At 35.1% G+C, this 19,446-nt stretch overlaps 1 protein-coding gene across 1 annotated transcript in view; it reads right to left on the bottom strand.

Annotated features, from left to right (window-relative positions):
• Positions 1 to 19,446, bottom strand: part of LOC118181588 (alanine--glyoxylate aminotransferase 2, mitochondrial) — a 173,922-nt gene that overhangs the window by 20,519 nt on the left and 133,957 nt on the right. The window contains exons 7-9 of the mRNA XM_035350742.1: positions 18,384 to 18,578; positions 18,147 to 18,239; positions 9,974 to 10,043 (exon numbers count right to left, since the gene is read on the bottom strand). Of these exons, the coding sequence (XP_035206633.1) occupies positions 9,974 to 10,043; positions 18,147 to 18,239; positions 18,384 to 18,578 (358 nt within the window). The remainder of the gene's footprint in view (positions 1 to 9,973; positions 10,044 to 18,146; positions 18,240 to 18,383; positions 18,579 to 19,446) is intronic.

The following is a 19,446-nucleotide window of genomic DNA, read 5'->3' as shown; positions in this document are numbered from 1 at the left end:
GATATCCTCCAATTGAAGGCATTCGCTTACGATGCTTGCACGGTGAGGACAGGCGTTGTCATCCATAAACACAAATTGTGCGCCCATGGCGCCCCCGAAACTAACGTACATCTTGTTCCAGAATGACGGCCCGATAGATTTGGCTTGTCATGGTTCCAATTTGAACATGCAGGTCAGTTCTGGAACCCAGAATAATTCCACCCCGAACGAGCACTCCTGCACCACCGTAACGGTGTCGTTCAATGATGTTTTCTTGTTGGTAACGGGTACCTGGAGCTCTCTGTATGAAAGTCCGGCGAGAATCAGACTGCAAGCTAAACCTGGACTCGTCGGAAAACATCACACAATCCCACTGTTGCGGTGTCCACAATGCATGCTTTCTACTCCAGGCTAACCGCAGCCGACTAGTGAGTTGCATTAAGTGGAACGCATCTGACAGGTCTACGAGCATATAGACCAATCTGCCCTAAGCGTCTGTACACGGTCTGCCTTGAAATTGTCGTACCGGTGGCTGAAGAGAGGTGACGAGAAAGGTCTGAGGGTGTGCTCCGCCTGTTTCTTTTGGCAGTAACTGCCAAATACCGGTCCTCATTCGGCATTGTAACTCTGTGGCGACCTGTGCTGTAACGTCTACTCACATTACCATCATCTTGGAATCGTTGACATAGCCTGGATATGACACTCTGGGCAATTCCAAGTTCGTCTGATACTTCCAGTTGGGTACGCCCACATTCCAGACGGACGATAATTCTACCACGTAAAAAATCATCCAAATGCGTCCTTTGTGTCAACTATTCGGTTATTGCACTGAAATGCTTATAAAGCGCCTGCTAACAATTTTACTTCTTTGCCTGTATTCCTTATATATCACTCTCTTACACTCTCGTCATTGTGACGTACCATCGGTGTCATCTGGTTACTTCCTGAAATTTGCATATGATTCTTGAAGATGTCTGTAGTGATTTTACAGGTGATATATTTATTTTCGAGTTCGATTTCCGCGTGACTCCGAATTATCCTTAATTTATGGACATGAGTGTAGTTCAACTACTTATGCTTAATTTATGTCTAGTAATGTGTATAACTGTAACAATATTGTTACATGCAATGAGAATGGACTTACCTGTAGACTCAATGAGCTGCAGGACTTTATAAATGAGTACAACCCTGACTTTTTGTTCCTACAAAAACACCGTCTTGGTCCCTCTACTCCAATTTATGTTGTCAATTACAGTGTCTGTTGTACAAACAGAGACCTGCTACTGCCCAAAAGCCTCATGGAGAAGGAACAGCTTTTTCTTGTTAAACGTTATATTCCCCATCACCAAGTTACAATTCTACAATGGGGCTACAGCTATTGCCATCACAACAAATACTGCTACAACATACACTCTTGTCTCTACCTATATACTCCCAATTAAACAATGTTCAGTAGTTGAGACAGAACTTAATGTTCTACTCACACTTGGTACACATGTTATTATAGGAGGAAATCTTAATGCAAGACACCACACATGGAACTGCTATACTTCAAACGTTATTGGCAATGTAATCTTTAATTTGACCCATAAGGCCCCCTTTAGTATAGCAGCTCCTAAAACCCCAACACAGTATACTGCTGGTTCTACCAGAATCATTGACTTCTTTCTATTAAAAAACACCAGCGCTCCGTTGGATGTTTCTGTGTTAGACGAGTTGTCTTCTGACCATAACCCAGTTCGAATGATTCTGACATCTGTAAAAGAGCCTTTAGCACTGATTGACATGTTCCGTCAAAGCTCTAAACAACATTAAGTACACTATTCCAACAATCCATTCAGGGAATGAGATTGGCAGTTTAGTCAAGGAATTCACCAGCGCAGTTTAAAGCGCACATAAAACTGTTTAAAAAGAACTCAAGCAATACAAGCCGAAAAAGTGTAAGGAACTCAACCAGCTAATTAAAAGAATAAATGCTGCCAGGAGGCAGTTCCAAAGAAGCAGACACCCATAAGATAAAATCATATTTAATAGATTCTGTGATGCAGTCAAGTCTCATACTAACTATTGTACCAAATTCCACTGGGCGAACTACCTTGAGTCCCTTTTCACAGATAACTCTCTGTGGAAAGCAGTCAAGAGGTATAAAAAATACCATTCCACCTCTTGAAGGCGCACAACGGATCCACTAGATCGAAACTAAGAAAGCAGAACTTTTAGCTCAGCATCCAGAATCTCAGTTTTGCACTGAGAACATACATGACCCTGCCACAGAACAGTTTATTGCTGACTTTGACTCCAATTACATAACAAAACCATGCACAGACAACACAATCTCAGTCATGCCATCGGAAGTCTGTAAGTATATCAAGAAAATGAAAAAGAAGAATAAAAGTCCTGGCTACGACAGAATTAATAATCATATGATCAAGCACTTCCCAGCCAAAATCATCCTGTACTACAGGAAACTCATCAATCTAATCCTCAAAAGGAAACACTTCCTTGATTCCTGGAAGACTGCAAAGATTACTCCCGTTCTCAAGCCGAACAAGCCTCCAAGTCCTCCAGAATTCTACTACCCAATTAGCCTGCTTCCATCCCTGAGCAAGATATGTTGAAACTGTCATACAAGCAGGAATCAATCAACACATCAAGAGCAACAATATTCTTATTCCAAATCAGTTTGGTTTCAGGAGTCAACTCTTCACTACCAAACAGCTCTACAGGGTTGTAGAAATGATAAGTGAAGGTCACCAGCACAAGAAAATCACTGGTGGCTTTTTCCTAGATATAGCAAAGGCTTTTGACTGTGTATGGTTAGATGCCCTCATATACAAATTATACAGACTGTGTTTTCCAGAGTACATCAATAACATAATTAAATCCTACCATGCCAGTAGACACTTTGTCGTTAACATTTCAGGCACACTTTCTACTCAAAGGGCTATCCAGGCCGGGGTTCCACAAGGTTCCCTTTTTGGCCCCATGCTGTTCAATATTTATGTGAATGACATTTTCATTTCACAAAACACAACACTTGCAACGGATGCTGATGACACTGATCCTCTCACAAAGTGCATTTGTTAGTCCAGTTATACAACGATTACATACACACACTTGAGACTTGGCTCCAAAAGTGTAAGATCAAGGTGAATGTTCTAAAATATGCAGGCAATCCTATTCACTAAGAACAAGTTTAAGAAGAATTTGCAGTTTTATTAAGTATCCATTCCCTGGGCCAAGCAAGTCCTTTACCTTGGAGTGATCCTCAGTAAAATTCTTTCATGGTACCCACACATCACATCTATGATCAGAAAGTTTCGAGTAAATAAACATACACTATTCCCTTAATAGCTCGAAACAGTAGTCTTTCTATAGACAGCAAGTTACTCATTTGTAAATCCATGCTACATCCCATACTATGCTATGCCTGCCTGGTTTGAGCTTACTCATGTAAATCTATATGTAAAAAGCTATAAACTGCCGAAAACGGTGTTTTAAGGCAGATCACTCACTTGGTATGTGAGAAACTACAAGTTACATGAAGAACTACATATCGAGAAGTTAAAGAACTTTTTACTGTCTTGTTGGCTCGGAAGTTCTACAACAACCAAAAATTAATTAAGAATTCTACTATTAAAGTGTATAACTACAATGTAAATGACCCATGTTTAAGCAAACGGCCTATGGCCATTCTCAGTAAATCAGACAGATTAATTAATGTGTACTACAGCTATATATTTTACTCAGCACTTTATGATGCATTCTCTCATGCATAATTTTCTCTTACTTAAATATCTGTAATGTTATATAATGTATGCCTAATCTCATATTAGCACACCATGAGTTTTGCGCTTGCTTATTTGTTTACATATGTTTACTGTAATTTGACAGGTGTTATCACCAACTCGACGGTTATCTAGCTTTCCCAGTTGGCATTTTTCGGGTCATTCGCTTTGTATACCTTCACTTTTCTGAGTTTCATTTGTATAGTGATTATTAATACACACTTTTTCAAAAAAAAAAATCGAAGCACCATGAAGGAAGTGGTTGTTTTTGATGAAATTGAACATGTGTATATCTCATACACAGAAAATAAAATGATTAAGAAATAAAGGTCATAGTACTTGTTCACGGCTCACAATCACCCATTGAGTGTTCAAATTAGTAGTTGGTGGAACAGCCTCTGGCGGCAATGCATGCTTGAATTCGTCGAAGCAAGGAGTGGTTACAGGTTCCTAATGTCATCCTGCGACACATTCTGCCAGGCATTCATCAGTTGTCGTTCCAGATCTACGATATTTTGTGGTGCCCGAATCTGGCGGCCTACTATATCCCACACATGCTCGATTGGTGAAAGGTCTGGTGACCTCGCTGTCCAAGGAAGAGTATCAACCTCACAGAGACAATCCATAGATATGCGAGTGGTAAGTCGCCTGGCATTATCTTGCTGGAAAATGGATCCAGGATGAAGTGCCATGAAGGCTAATGCAACCGGCCACAGGATGGTACCAGTATATTGTTGAGCTGTTAAAGATGTACGGAGGATGACTAAAGATGACCTGCTGTCATAAGAAATAGCACCCGACATCATTACACCACGGGTTATAGCTGTATGTCTTTGTAAAACAAAGGCTGATTGGGACCGCTGGTCCCGTCCTCTCCAGACACGAACACGGTGGTCATCTGCTTGAAGAGTGAAACGGGATTCAATGCTGAACACTATACGGTGCCAGTCTGATGGTAGCCACGATGATCGGCTGCGACACCACTCCAGACGACTCCGCCGATGTTGTGGGGTCAAAGGCAAAAGTCTTAAAAGCCTCTATGAGCGTGACTCTGCCTCAGCCAAGCGCCGTGTGATGGTGGACGGTACCACGGGAGGTATAGAGGTGGATGTAGTGCGTTGAATAGTCGACAGTGATACCGTTGAGGCGGTTCGGGCATGGCGAACAATCATCCTATCTTGTCTCGCATTTGTGATCCTTGGCCTTCCAGACCCTTCATTTCGTCGACAATTTCCTTTGCATTCCTCCAACCATTGCAGCGAACATCTTTGCACAGCAGTGTCTGTACGCTGCAGTTGGCGACCTATTGCTCGGTATGATCACCCAGCTTCACGCAACCCTACAATGCGACCATGTTCGAAGTCGTTTAGTTGTCTGTAAAGTCTTCGATATCGTCGTAATGTCATCTTTAGCTGGTTCTTTACGGAATTACAATGGCAGCAACAAACAAAAAAAAAAAAAAAAAAAAAAAAGATAAATTTTACGCCTCTGTTTTACTGGTTTTATACTTTGCGAATTGCGCGTTATGATAGCAATCCCTGCCTTGTTCATTTGCCTTGAAACTTTGATCATTTGCATGTTCGATCAAGATGATTTTGTATACCAAATTTCGTCACGATCGCGAAAGTCTTTCTTGGTGCTTCGATTTTTTTGCAAAAGAGTGTATATAATACTATATAATTAGTTTTAACTTATCTAAAAAACTATGTAAATATGTACATAAGATTTCTAATTCTTCTTCAGTTATTTTAAGTGTAGTAATTCGAAATGGCTTATCTATTCGATTAGGAGTAGGGTCTTGAACCAGGCACACTAGTGCTACACCTTGGGTACTTTATACGAACAACAAACCACGATTACACTGCACTTCCTATGTATGTAGACGATACTGCGACCCTAGCAAAAAATGCATACTTAGATTGTCTTTCAATGACTTCAAATTCACATTCATGCACAAGAGACCTGCTTTCAGAAATGGAAAATTATCCTCAACCTTGTTACGAGGTGGAGGCAATCCGGATGGCAGCAAATGACATTGAAGTTTCTATTTTAAAGTAACAGAATATAGCAGTAATATTTCTATGTTTTACGACTCTTATTGTGCTAAATAAGAATTTTATTAATATGAATGTTGCCATAATACTGCACTAATAAGAAAACAAATAATACTAGTAGAAGTGTAGAGGCAGACAGATAAATTTTAAACACAGAAGCATGAATAATGGGAAAAAAATAAATGAAATATTCATTACTCATACAAATCAAAATGAAAAAAATCTGTGCTATGATAACATTAACGAATTCTATGACAGAAAAAGTCTTAAAAAGTTAGATGATTTCAAACTGCTAGAGAAGTTTGGTTGAAATTACATAAATTACTTGAAGCATCGTCAGAAAATAAACGGTGCAGGCAGTTTTCTCAGTTTAAGTTGAACAAGAAGAAGGATAATATGGCAACTAATCTTTACAAATTAAAGAATTTATGGAATGAGTTGAATAAAAGCTATAAAAGAAAAGAAAAATAAGTTTTCTGATATGCTGCTGAACTGCAAGATCTAAAATAGTTTACCCAAAGTTCATTTAAATCAAGCCGGTTACTCTTGAATGAAGATAAATGAACAGTTAATGAGTTAACAGCACAACTTTACTTTCATGAAAGAGAATTTAAAAATCACGAGAAAGGCAATATATGAGAAAAAGATCACATTAGTAATGTCAAAATTTGAAAAACAAAAGCAGTATAAGAAAGCTCAAATTGAAAGGACAAGAAGCATTTATTTCAAGTATATATGACAATGGGTAAAAGATTGAAAACAATGGACTTCTAGTTGAATACCACGCAAGAATAGGTCTGTAAGAACCACTGAAGAAAACACTGCCAATGTAACACTGATGCTCATTCGCTAGGGACGTCTGAGATGAGACTGAGCCAATGTCATTTTGGAGTTACAACAGAGCTACAAGACATGTCAAGAAGTGTTCCAAATGTTTCATAGTCCTTGTAGCGTTATGGCTATTCGCAAAGATACTTTAGTTGCACATGGAAAAGGCACAGTTTGAGTCAAGACAACTATTGTAAATAAAAGCCAAAGCGTCTACCAAAAAGATGTCTGGTATGTACCTGAGATGAACAGTGCATGTTGCCAAAGCAGACAACTTATATATATATATATCATCAATATAAACATCACAGTAAAGACATGCTTGAGAAAGAATGATACATTAAAATGACATTCAACAATAAACTGAGTGAACAATATATTTATGATACAGCACACTGGTCATCTGTTGGGATAAGAAAGAAGGCTAGGTGAATTAAGTTCAGTTGGCATCTGTGGACCTTTTGATTAATCTTTTCAGAGAAAGAAGATATTTAGTTGTTTGAAGGCAGTTATACAAAATTTCAGTATGTCTGTTTTATGAACGAAAAGTCTGAATTCCAAATACGTTAAAGAAAATGGTTGCAAATGATAAAAAATTGGGACCTTCGTTTCGGTGATAATGAAGAAGAGTTTAAAAGTGAAAATATGCATGTCTTCATAGTGTAACGGTAGCCCACTCCGTGCGTATTTCGAAAGGTTCAGGTTCGAGTCCTGGCGAGGGCATTGCTAATTTTTCATGTTTCTTACTTCAAAAATACCTAATGTCTATATAAACCCTCTATAAGGAAGTAAAATTTTGTATAAAACGATGGCTTCTCTATTCATTACACATGAAAATTTTTACTAGCTTCTAATGTATCTGATTTGGGGTTGGATGCATATTGGAAGAAAAGAAGTCAGGGTAAAAAATGAGAGTCACTTTGGAATTATAATCAAGAAAATGCCATTTCATGACATTTTGCAAAACTCTGTAATTTCAGGGCCAAATCCGTAATGCTTGGAGGGTTAAGGAAATGAATATAGTAAAGAAATATCTGAAGATATATCATAAAAACATTCTGAAGAACAAAAGTGTGAAGACATTAATTTGCAAAATAATGCACAACCAAGACACTTAATAAGTAGAAATGAATTGAGAAAGCCAGTGCGTTTTAAAGATTACATAAAGAGAGGTGAAGCGTTTACTCCTGATTCCACAGCGCCTGATATTTATAAAGAAGCTATCAATTGTGAACAAAATGTACACTGGAAAGAAGTTATGGATTCAGAGCTGACTTCACTGATGGAAAATGAAACATGATAAATTCAAGACTAGACATGTTGCTAAAGGGTTTATTCAATATGTTGAAGTTGGTTACGATCAAACAAATGAAAAATAACTGCCCCTTAAATTCTCAGTATTGCAATAAACAAGAAAACGCATTTACTCAGTTCAGTGACTGGACAGCATTTTTTATGGGGAACACTTCAAGAATCTATATACATGCAGCAACCAGAAGGATGTAGTTCTGATAAAGTAAGCTGAAATGCAGTTTGTAGGGACTAAAACAAGCATCATGCTCTAGGAGAAATATTCTAGAGACTTTGTGCCACAACTTCGCTTCAAAAATACCCATGATCCATGCTTGTACATAAGAAACAAAAATGGCAATAAGGTAATTATAAGTTAATATGCAGATGATGGTTTGGTCGCATGAACGGACTTGCAAGAATCTGGAAAATTCATCAGAGGATTGAAGAAGGTATTCAGAATCACAACGAAAGCCACAGTATATTTTCTTGCACTTGAAATTAAGCAGCTTAAATATTGAAGTATCAAAATTAATCAGCAAGCTTATGCCCAAAAATTCTTCATAAATTTGGGATGGAAAATTGCGAACCAGTATCAGCTCCCATACTGAAGATCTAACAAAAAAAGGAAGATAAGCCTAAGACGGAAAATGTCCCTAATAGAGAAGCTTTAACAGCTTTAATATATCAAATCTTAGGTACAAGACCAAATTTAACATAATGTGTTAGCATTCTTTCATGCCATCTTGAACATTCTTCAAAAGACAACTGGATCAAAGAAAAGATTTATTCTCCTTGATTTATTCAGATGTACAGCAGGATTTTTTAATAAAGGTATGACATTCAAGAATAAATAAAAACCAGAAGTGATGCAGATTTTGGAGGATGTCAAAACATAGAAAAATCTGGAAATCTTGTAGTGATACTGAATAGTGGTGGATGGCCAAAGGCTATCAGTTGTTGCTACTTTAACAGCTGATGAAGAGATAACTGCAGCTTTTGGGTGTTCTAAAAAAGTCACTTGTTTAAAATGATAATTTAGTGATGTTATCAAGTTACATGAAATTCCAGTTTTTCAAGTAGATAACACTACTACAGTCACACTGTCACAAAATCTATCAATGAATAAAATAAACTGATATCAAACACTTTTCTCACCAAAGAAAATTTTGATAAATCAGATCACTCTGCAACAGATATCTGCAGAGGAGCAAATTGCTGACATAATGACTAAACACTGTTGATGCTTTACTATAAGGTGGGACACTTGAGACTTTCTCTTCTTGTTTATTATTAACTTTTTTTAATTGATAAGGGAAAGTGTTACATAAGAGAAGAACGTATAATTTAGTTTTAAAATTTTGGCAACACAGTGCTTTTGCTATCATTCTGAGTTAACTTGCCCACTTGAGCTTTGCAATATTGAAAAATTCTATGATGTTGTAGAGACATTACGATTTTTTGGAAGCAGGCAAGACGAAAAATTAGCAACCGCCTTCGCCGGGAATCGAACCGCGAACGTCTGGAATACCGGCCCAGTGTACAATACCACTACACCATGAAGGCACGCTAGGAAAGTAGGAGAAATACCTTATAATGTAGTATTTTTAGTAATTCCAATGTAAAATTCTTGTTTTCTCTTTGCTATTTATTTTTATTTTAGTTTCATAAACACTTTTTAGTGGATACCAATCTAAATATTGTCCATTAGTAATAATCATGAAGTTATAATTATTACAGAAACAGCCATGAAATTATAATAGTTGTGTTTAACATATCATACCAGATTACATCTTTTCCCTGACTCAGACCCTGGGAAATGAGAGGTTAGTAAACAGAGTGGTTTCATTTCTTAGAAATCAATGCTTATAAAATATATATCAAATATTCAGTAATATAAATATTAAAATTTTACATTGCAAATCCTATATTTATACTTGAATGAAATATGAATGGGTAAAATTTCCTTTCCGCCAAATATTATTAAGTTTCCGCTTTAATTGAGCATTAAAGAGTTAAAACGAAGATAATTACCTATATCAGGAACGATACTATGGCCAAGAAAGCCCCAAAATTGTCCTGTTCTACCAAAACCAGTTTGTACCTGCATAAATACATATTCCATACTGTAAAAGAAGTTCTTTGTATTGATTCAATAAATACTAAATTTTGTTTTCTAAAACAGCTAACACATTTGCTTTGGTTCAAGACAATATTTCAATATATTGTAGAAAATTCTTTAAGGAATGAATTACTTAATGATATTAAGAAAACGTAAAACACTTATTATTAAACTCTTACTACTTCTTATTAAATTTTTTTAGCATTTTATTTAGTGCCTGTTTTTAATCTTATACATTAAAAAAAGAGTCAACTTTTTCTGTAATTTATTTGAAATCTTAATACCTTGAAATTTCATATGATTTCTGTAATTTCCAGGCTGAATTTATGTATTTATTTCATGCTCTTGATTATGTAATCTAACTAGATTTGAACAAAAATCTCTCAACATATTAAATCCTAGATGTTATAAAAATCTACATTAAACTTTCAAAGAGTAAGAAATAAATAGATTTGCAACTATTTACATAATATTGTTATAAAAATACAACCAAATACTTTTTATTAATAACTATACCATACTCATCCATATTCTCATACAGATAGTATTATAGGAACATAGTAGCTCCAGAAATACTATCATAAAACAGGTTGCATTCAGAGTTTGCTCTCTTTGTTTAACAAGGTATATTTCCATGAATGTTTTAAGAAGTTTTCCAAGATTGGAATTATTTTCCGGCCAATAAATCTATATCACTAAGAATATATAAAATGTTTTAAATGCATTCAATATTTCTTGAAGACCCATGGTCCTAATTTAGGAAATCGGGTGTAAGAGTACCATTAAAGTAGCACACAAGTAAACCATATATAACAGGGATGGCCAAACTTCGTGTTTATAAGAGCCGCATGTTCAAATTCAGAAAAGTTCAAGAGGGGCAACGAGATTTACGAAAACTGCAAGTCCATATTTACATCATTTTAAAAGTAGTAAAACAGGCTTCAAATGGAAAGAAACGTCTGATTGTAAAAAATCACTTAACGACAGTTAGTCTTCATGTGATTATGTGCAAAAGACGATGCAAAGTTTTGCAGTGTCCTTGTTTTCTGTAATTACAGTTCGATGTGATAAAACATACTCACTTTCACTTTTTAAATACTCTGACTCTTCGGGATATCTTTTCGCAAATGTTAAGCAATCACAGCTTTGTGATGTTTACGAAATTTTGGATTGGTCTTAAATCTGTGCCACAGTGACTCATTTGTTTGTAATAGATTTTTTTTCTGCTACCTTAAAATTATCTCATAATTCCCCTGCATGCTCGTGCCACAGCAAGCAAGCTGTTTGTCTGTTATCTTCAAATTTTATGGATTCTGGAAGTTTTCAAAAGGTTATTTTGTCTTCTAAACTGTCACTGTCACCATATTTACTAAAAATTCCCAAAGCTTTCACCTGCTATAAATTTCTTGTTAATTCGGACGTCGACTCAACTTCTAAATAAATTTTAACTTGTATCAAATTCTGTAAGATATTAAATGTTTCTGATGCATTCCATGCTTTTCCTGTTCCGCTCATAGACCACCGCTACTAATGATTCAGAAATTCGGCAGTCTCTTCCTGCAGAGCATGCACAAGCATCCATCGATACATTCGTAAAATAATCACAAGCAAATCTAACTTTTAAACATTTTCTTTACACATTTGTTTGATAGAATCAGTAAAGTATCTTTATTACAATTATTATTATTTTGTTTTAGAATAACATTATTAAGATTATCCACTAACATGACATAAAATAATTATGCTTGGACACTGATCAGTTTATTAAAAACTTTGAAAAAAATGAAATAAATTACTTGCCTTTGGGCATTGAGTAGTTTCAATTTACCATATTTCATACATATATTTTATTTGTGTAAGAGCAGCACAACTCGCCTGGCACAGCCTCACAATCCTATAGTCACCTTGGTATATAGCAATAGCATCCCCACACAGAGGCAGAAAAGAAAGTAACATATAGCAGGTATAAAGCATTACAATTGTGTTTGCTTTACAGATCTTATTCAGAACTTTACTGCGCACATGCTTTGTGCAGCTTTTTGATTTCTCAATACTTTCTGAGATTAAAAACCTGTTTTAATAACAGGAATTAACCATGAAATTAAAATAGTTGTGTTTAATATATCATACCTGTCTAATAACAGGAAATAACCATGGTTCCATAGGTTCAAAACTTTCGCATACATAGAAAATTAATCTCCCCAACAACTTTTACGTTTGAGGCTTATTTAACGACAATTCATTAAAGCGGCCATTGCAAGAAGTCCCAAAGATTTATGCATTTATACTGTTACATGCCAACATTATTTATTTCAATAAAATGTTTGTATTCAGCTCTCATCCGAAATTTTTTCCCAGGAACTGGACATTTCCTTAAACATGTATTAGACCTTCATGTTTGTGTTTACTTAATTCTATAAGTAATTTACTCACCAATAACAGCCTTCGAATAAGGCAGGCACAATGAGTTTCCCCCACGGGTGAGAACTTCTCATAGAAAATGTACAGATATTTAATTTCTTAATAGAAATGTGAAAATACTCTTGCTTATTTCCTGATTATAACTGTCCTAAGAGACTACTCAGAAGGTCATGTAAGTCTAGGCCTCTTGTAAAACGCTGCTTGTTTGAAAAGTACTGCTCTCTGAAGGAGACAGATGGAAGTTTTTCGCATTGCACTAGCCGCCATCCACAATAGACGCATTTCATGACAACTGTTCAATGATTCTCAGTTAACACTTAGGAACCCTGACATTTTGTACTGCATATCGGTAATACGATATTTATTCAAGTTATCTAGTTTTGATACTTTATAGTGAATAAGACCGAGCATTTCCTTATTGATATCCTAAACATGCGAAAGTTATTTGTCAGAGTCAAGACGAACATTTTTACTTGTACCCACTGTTCATGAAAATCGAATTCTTCATAAGCAAGCCAAATTTGAAGCTAATGTAGCTGATAAACTCAAGTGGCCTCAGCACGATTTAATCATTCTTATGGATACAAAAAAGATTCACGATCGACAAATTTAGTGTTTCTGATAAAAGAAACCCAAGAAACCGAAAACTAACGATACAGTTCACTTCAAAATAAATAAAGAAAAGGTTAAAGCATCAACCAACTGACTGCAATTCCAATTACAAAGGTGACAATCACACGACGGCAAGACACGTAACACGGAAGAAGCTACAGGCTGCAAAATCTCAAATCATACAAATTAAGACAAATGCTCGGACGAAGGCTAAATTTTTAGCCTTTTCTTGAAAGAAAAAAGCTAAATAAACAGGTTTTCTGCTTATGAGATATGCTAACAATCAAGCACATCTACTATGTCGTCGCAAGATTAGCAGATGAAACCACTACCTGCTGTGACAGATGAACTTTGACATCGCATCAAAATCAGATGTCATAAGGACTAATCGGACGTACTAGGTTAAACAACTTTAGGACTTGCCAGATGCAGCAACTGTTTAATATGGTCACATTAAAAATATTAAGTTGCCGAAGATATAGGATTTAGAAGATTTGATCATTACAGATCCTGTAGAGAGAAAAAAAAATAAGATCCTTGATCCATTTCGGGAAAACCTAAGAGATATGTGAAAAACAACGTTATGAAGCAGCTTTGGCGTTGCTAGCTGAACATCCTGCTCTTTATTATAAGTAAATAACAGAATCAATACTTCGCTTAGTTAAAAAAAACATTTATTAACTGAAAATAAATTTGAAGCCTACAATGCTGTATTTCAACAATGGGAATTAAAAGGCATTATAGACACTATTCTAATGCAGCGGTTTTTGAAGCTTAGTCATTATCTCCTTGACACGCCTGTTATCAAACCATCCAACAGTACTACTAATGTTCGGTCAGTGTTCGACACTTCTTTCAAGTGACCTGGATATGCTTCTTTAAATGAGTGTTTGACTGAGTCTGATACATCAGATACCGCCACTATTGCTGAGATTCCATTTAGGTACCTTGGAAGTAGTTGTTGACATAAAACAGGCTTTTCTGCAAATAGGTTTAAGGGCTGAAGACAGCAATGTACTCGGGCTTTTTGTGGTGGAATGATGATGAATGATTTATAGACACTAGGAAGTGGTTTTTGACAACTCTTTCAGTCCTTTTCTTCTGAATGCCACAATAAAATACCATTTAGGATTACAGGAATTCCACACAGAAAACTTTCAAAACATAATAAATACATTGAGAGAAGGTTTTTTTTTTTTTTTTTTTTTTTTTTTTTTTTTATTCTGACAACCTAGTCACAAGTATTAATGATGTAAAAGAAATGGATCAATTGAAACCTCAAGCTTTACAAGTAATGAATGTAGCATCATTTGAAGAGATCTTGGACACACAATGGAGTTCAACATTAGGAAAGTCAAAGCGTACTTGGTCTTAAATGGGATACAGAGACCGATGAACCTTACTTGCATTGGCCATAAGGTGACATTGAATTTAGTGCAGTTGTTATGACAAGAATGTTACTTTCCCTTGTAGACAGCATAAACGATCCCATGGGCTTCATGTCACCTGCAATACTATTGCCAAAGTTACTACTCTAAAAAACCTGGTGCAATAAGTTGGACTGGAATGAAATTACGCCATCATCATAAATTATATTTTGCAGATAAAAGTAGAATTCCTCCAAGTTCCAACATACATGGAACTTTCAAAAACGGCCAACTTACACATATTTACTGATGCTTCATCTCAAGGGTACGCTTATTGTGCTTTTCTATGCTGTGAAGAAAAGGGAGAAGTGAAAGCCTTAATGATTTTGACAAAGGCCATAATAGCTCCTATTAAGAGGCTGACAATCCTGTGACTGGAGCTCTTAGGAGTTGTCATGAGAGATAGACAATATTAGAAATTTAGAATTTTCCTTTGAAGATATTCTTTTGGATAGGCTCGATGATAGTTTTGGCATGGATTGTGAATAAAGAACCATGGAACACCTTCGCAGGAAATCGAGTGAAGGAAATCAAGGAAGTGACCAATATAAAGGATTTCAGACCCGTTCCTGAAAAAGTCAGCTCAGCAGACTTGCCTACCCGAAACTGCGACTAGTTGAGCCTTCTGTAGAGTCAATGGCGGGAGAGTCCAACCTGGTTGTATAGAAGTGAAGAGCCTTGGCTAATGTCAGAATTATCTGTTCCAGAGAGGAAGCACTTCTGGAGCGACGCAAAACAGTTGTCACGAATCTAATCATTGAGAAGTAAAAGAAATTTAGCGAAAGATTTTTGTATTTTTCAAGTTACAAAACGATTCTCCACAAAGCTGCTTATATTTCGAGATTTTCATGAACATGAACTGAAAAAAACCATTTGGAAAATTACATTTTGGCATCGTCTTTCTTTTAAAAATAACCATGGCTTTTTTAACAGTACAAACTGTTCGCTAAACTGGAAAGTAATATCGTGAGGTGAGATTCTGTGTGACCTGTTGTTTTTAGGCGAACGCTTTTTATTCCTTTCATATCAATTGTTTTACTTCCTATCATATCAAATACTATTACCCGAGTTCCATCCGTATTTCCAATATGCGACACTAAATATTTTTTTCTTTTTTTGCCTCTGTAGTCAATAACATATTTCTGGAAACTTATCAATTTTTTTTTCAAATCTTTTGGAAGCCCTTGCAAAACTTTTTTTTCTGTAGAACTAAATTATTTTGAGCCATAAATCAACTACACAAACTCAAAGTTCCTTTAAAATTTTAACTTTCATTTGCCCTCTTTTTTTGTCCACTTTAAGGCAAATAAATGTACGCTGCTTCCCGTAACAATCAATGCTTAAATTGTGCCGGAGCCCGGCTCCGGTACTTCTCAATGTTTAAGATAAATTACAATTTTAGCCGGAGCGCACCAGAGCCCTAAATAAGATGAGCTCCGGTACTTCTTTTTATAAAACTGAGCCACAATTTAAAGGGAAAAAAATTTAGAATTCCTAACGTTTTAGTTTAACAATAAGCAGATCTTGAAATACTCTATTTCCCTAGAAATATGAACTCATGAGAACATGAGACGTTCAAGTAAAGTCCCCTCACTCACATGCGGAAACCTTTCCCTTTACGAAGGGCAATAAATATGCGAGGAGTTTGTTTATCAACGCGTAAATTTCTCGCCATGCCATCGTATCTAGTGTATTGTTATCGATGGTTAGTTATCCTCGCAGGAAGGAAAATTTGTGTTCTTAAATGTGCGTTAAGTGACAGCGAATACAATAAGAGTGAAAGACTGAGATAAACTGCTCAAACACGTCCTATACATCGTCTTCCTACAGTGGGGGAAATGTGGCGGGAAAGTGTAAACAGCAACTTTACATTCATCCTTAGAAGTCAGATTCAGGACTCATTTTACCCCTGGTACACATCTGCTTAATGGCTATAATTATATCAGCAGAGAGCCGCGGTTAAAGAGAACGTTCTCTCTCACCAAGATTCCCTTCATTTTTTGCTTCCACCCACTCATACCCTCATTCTGTTTCGCCCTGGAATTTTCATCAGCTATACTTTAAGTATATTTAATTTTTGTGATGATAAAAGAACTTTTTCACCCTCTACGATCAAAGCCTGAATTGGGCCGGATCCCACTAGATATCGGCTCCAGTGCTTCTTAGTTTTTGTAATAAATCATAATTCTAGCCGGAACGCACCGGAGCCTGAATAAGAAGACTGCGGCACTTCTTTTATGTATTTGAATAACAATTTCAGCAGAAATTTTATCTCGAAAATTTAATTTGAACAATAAAATTATATTAAAAATCGCTTATTAAATTTCAATTTATCTCTTTACATTTTATTTAATTTTAATTATTTAATTACTTCAATCTTTAATTATTTCAATAAATAATAATTGATTATCTAATAATTATCGATTAAATTATAATTAATTATTTACCTAATAATTATCAATTAAATTACAATTAATTAATTATATAATAATTATTGATTAAATAACAATTTATAAACATTAATTAAATAGCTATTCATTAATTTGATAATAATTAACTATTTAATTTAAAAATTATTAATGAGTTTAGTCATTTTATTTATTTATTTACTCTTGTTCCTCTTTGCTGACGGGCTCCGGCACTTCTAATCTTAGAAATTAAGCCCTGGTTATAATTCATACATTCTGATGATTTTCCAGGACGAAGTTCACAATACTTTCTTCTAAGATAGGCCATTTGATTACTGCTTTATGCAAAGCACATTTATTCTTTGGCGATTTAATTATTGTGGTTTCATTTTTCTTCCACTCAAATATGGAATTTTCACAAACACCAAATATCCTTGCTGCAGCACAATTTCTATTTTCTTTTGTGGAACGAACGACTTTGCATTTAAAACCAGAACTTTGTCTGTTTTGTTTGGTAGCAGCGGTATTTACTACTGAAAGGAACACTCTATAAACTGTATTTCAACTAAAGCAAATGGGATTTTTATTGTTTCCCTTATCCCTTGTCATTTCAGTATACAATTGTTTGAAAGCCTGGGAAAAATTTTAAATGAATGACTTTAAAAACTAACAGTATTGCACACTATCTTTTAGGCTTTTTATAAAGAAACGGGTTCATGCTGTATGGCGAATGTACCTAAAAATTTTAAAAAATGTAGTTTGAAATTAGAGATGCGCATTATACGCCAGAACGTACAGTAATTACACTATTTATATTATTCTATAAACTATACTCTTACTGTAAAGTGATCTCAACTTAATCTGTATGCATGGGATGCTAGCAAAAGTAATACATAATGCTTAAAATAATACAGAAAGTTGTAGGTGCAAGATTTTTAGATAAGTAAGATATAAAGGTGTGAAAAATGATATACACTCATAGATAATACAGAAAGTTTATAATACCCATATATCAATAAAATTTTCATAATATGCAAAACTTACAACAATATTCTCGATGCTTAAATTTACTATTAACTTACTAATGATTACTAATAATTTTGACCTGAAATAATGCTTGTAAACAATAGCAAACTGCAAATTAAACTGATTTCTACTGCCAAACCAGAATGAAAAAAAATAAGCAATTATGGCATTTTTATTCAAATTACACTTACCTCATCTGAAATAAAAAGTCCTCCACGCTTATGAATGATTTCCATAGCTCTCTTGAGATAATTCCTGGGAAATTGAACAGTTCCCCCGACACCCTTCAAGGGAAAAAATAAATAAGTAGTCATAAATATTTTAATCGTGGAAAGTATTTAATTCTGTGTAATAATTAAAATGCAGAACACACTTATGCAAACACACTATAAAATATCAATAATTAAAAACGTTAATTATTATTCTACCTGTATACTCTCAGCAAAAAAGCCAGCAATTTTTTTTGGCACTGAAGAATCTAGAACTTCTTCAAGTTGTTCTATATACTTATCACAAGCTTGGCAGCATCCAACACCACAAGAACATTTTCGATCAGTCTGAACCGGAGAATCTCGGCAATCTGAGCCACCCCAAAGCCCTCTGTATGGGTCAGGATTCATCACCTTTACAGTAAAAACCACTTATGAAACACAAGATAAGATTTATAAAAGCAATTTTTTAAATATAATATCCAGAATGGGAAGTACATTTTTCAGATAACGGTTTGTTATTAAGCAAAATTCCTTAAAATGCGTAACGGTAATATAAATTTTATCAAGGTCACCCTTCTCCTTAAAACACATAAAATCTCTATTTTAGTTTACCAGTTATCAGCTTCATAGAAGCAGAGGGCATATACACATACCATGCATTCAAAATTACACATGTAATAGAACAAATAAAAAGTTTATAGTACGAAAAGGATTTTCTATTGTTTTAATGTTCCATAATTCTTTTTTTACATTTTAAAATTATTAAGAGAAAATATTTTCATAAATTTACAGAGAATTCCACTTTTCCCCCTACCTTCTGCATAATCCTTACCTTATACATACATGGTGCATGCAGATGATTTAAAAAGCAAGATTAAAAACAGTATTTCAAAGAGTACATCCACAGGGTTTTCGGAAGTATGGCAAATTTACTATGCACCACACCTTTGAAATGCAATTTGTTAATATATGCTTGCAATCCTTACCTTGGACTTAAATTATTGTAATTAACTCTAACATAATTTATATAAGTGGTACTTAAAAATTTGGGTGAGTTTTAACTACTAGCTTAACCAAACACGTAGGGTTATCACGTAGGGTTAAACACGTAGGGTTACTATTAATATTCACTAACCAGTTATTTTACATTTTGGACCTTGACTATCAGTTCCTGTTTCCCTACGAGAATATAAATGAGACAGAAAAAATTAATATTTAAAGCAAAATTTGAGCGTTTAATTCAAAGCGTATTCTGCCTCTCAAAGCCACATTACTAGGT

This window comes from Stegodyphus dumicola, chromosome X2, assembly GCF_044657685.1.
Source record: "Stegodyphus dumicola isolate Sdum_Otavi_A_Nest chromosome X2, ASM4465768v1".
Lineage (NCBI taxonomy): Eukaryota > Metazoa > Arthropoda > Arachnida > Araneae > Eresidae > Stegodyphus > Stegodyphus dumicola.
The sequence above is the reverse complement of the archived record's forward strand: the minus strand, read 5'-3'. Positions and strand labels throughout refer to the sequence as shown.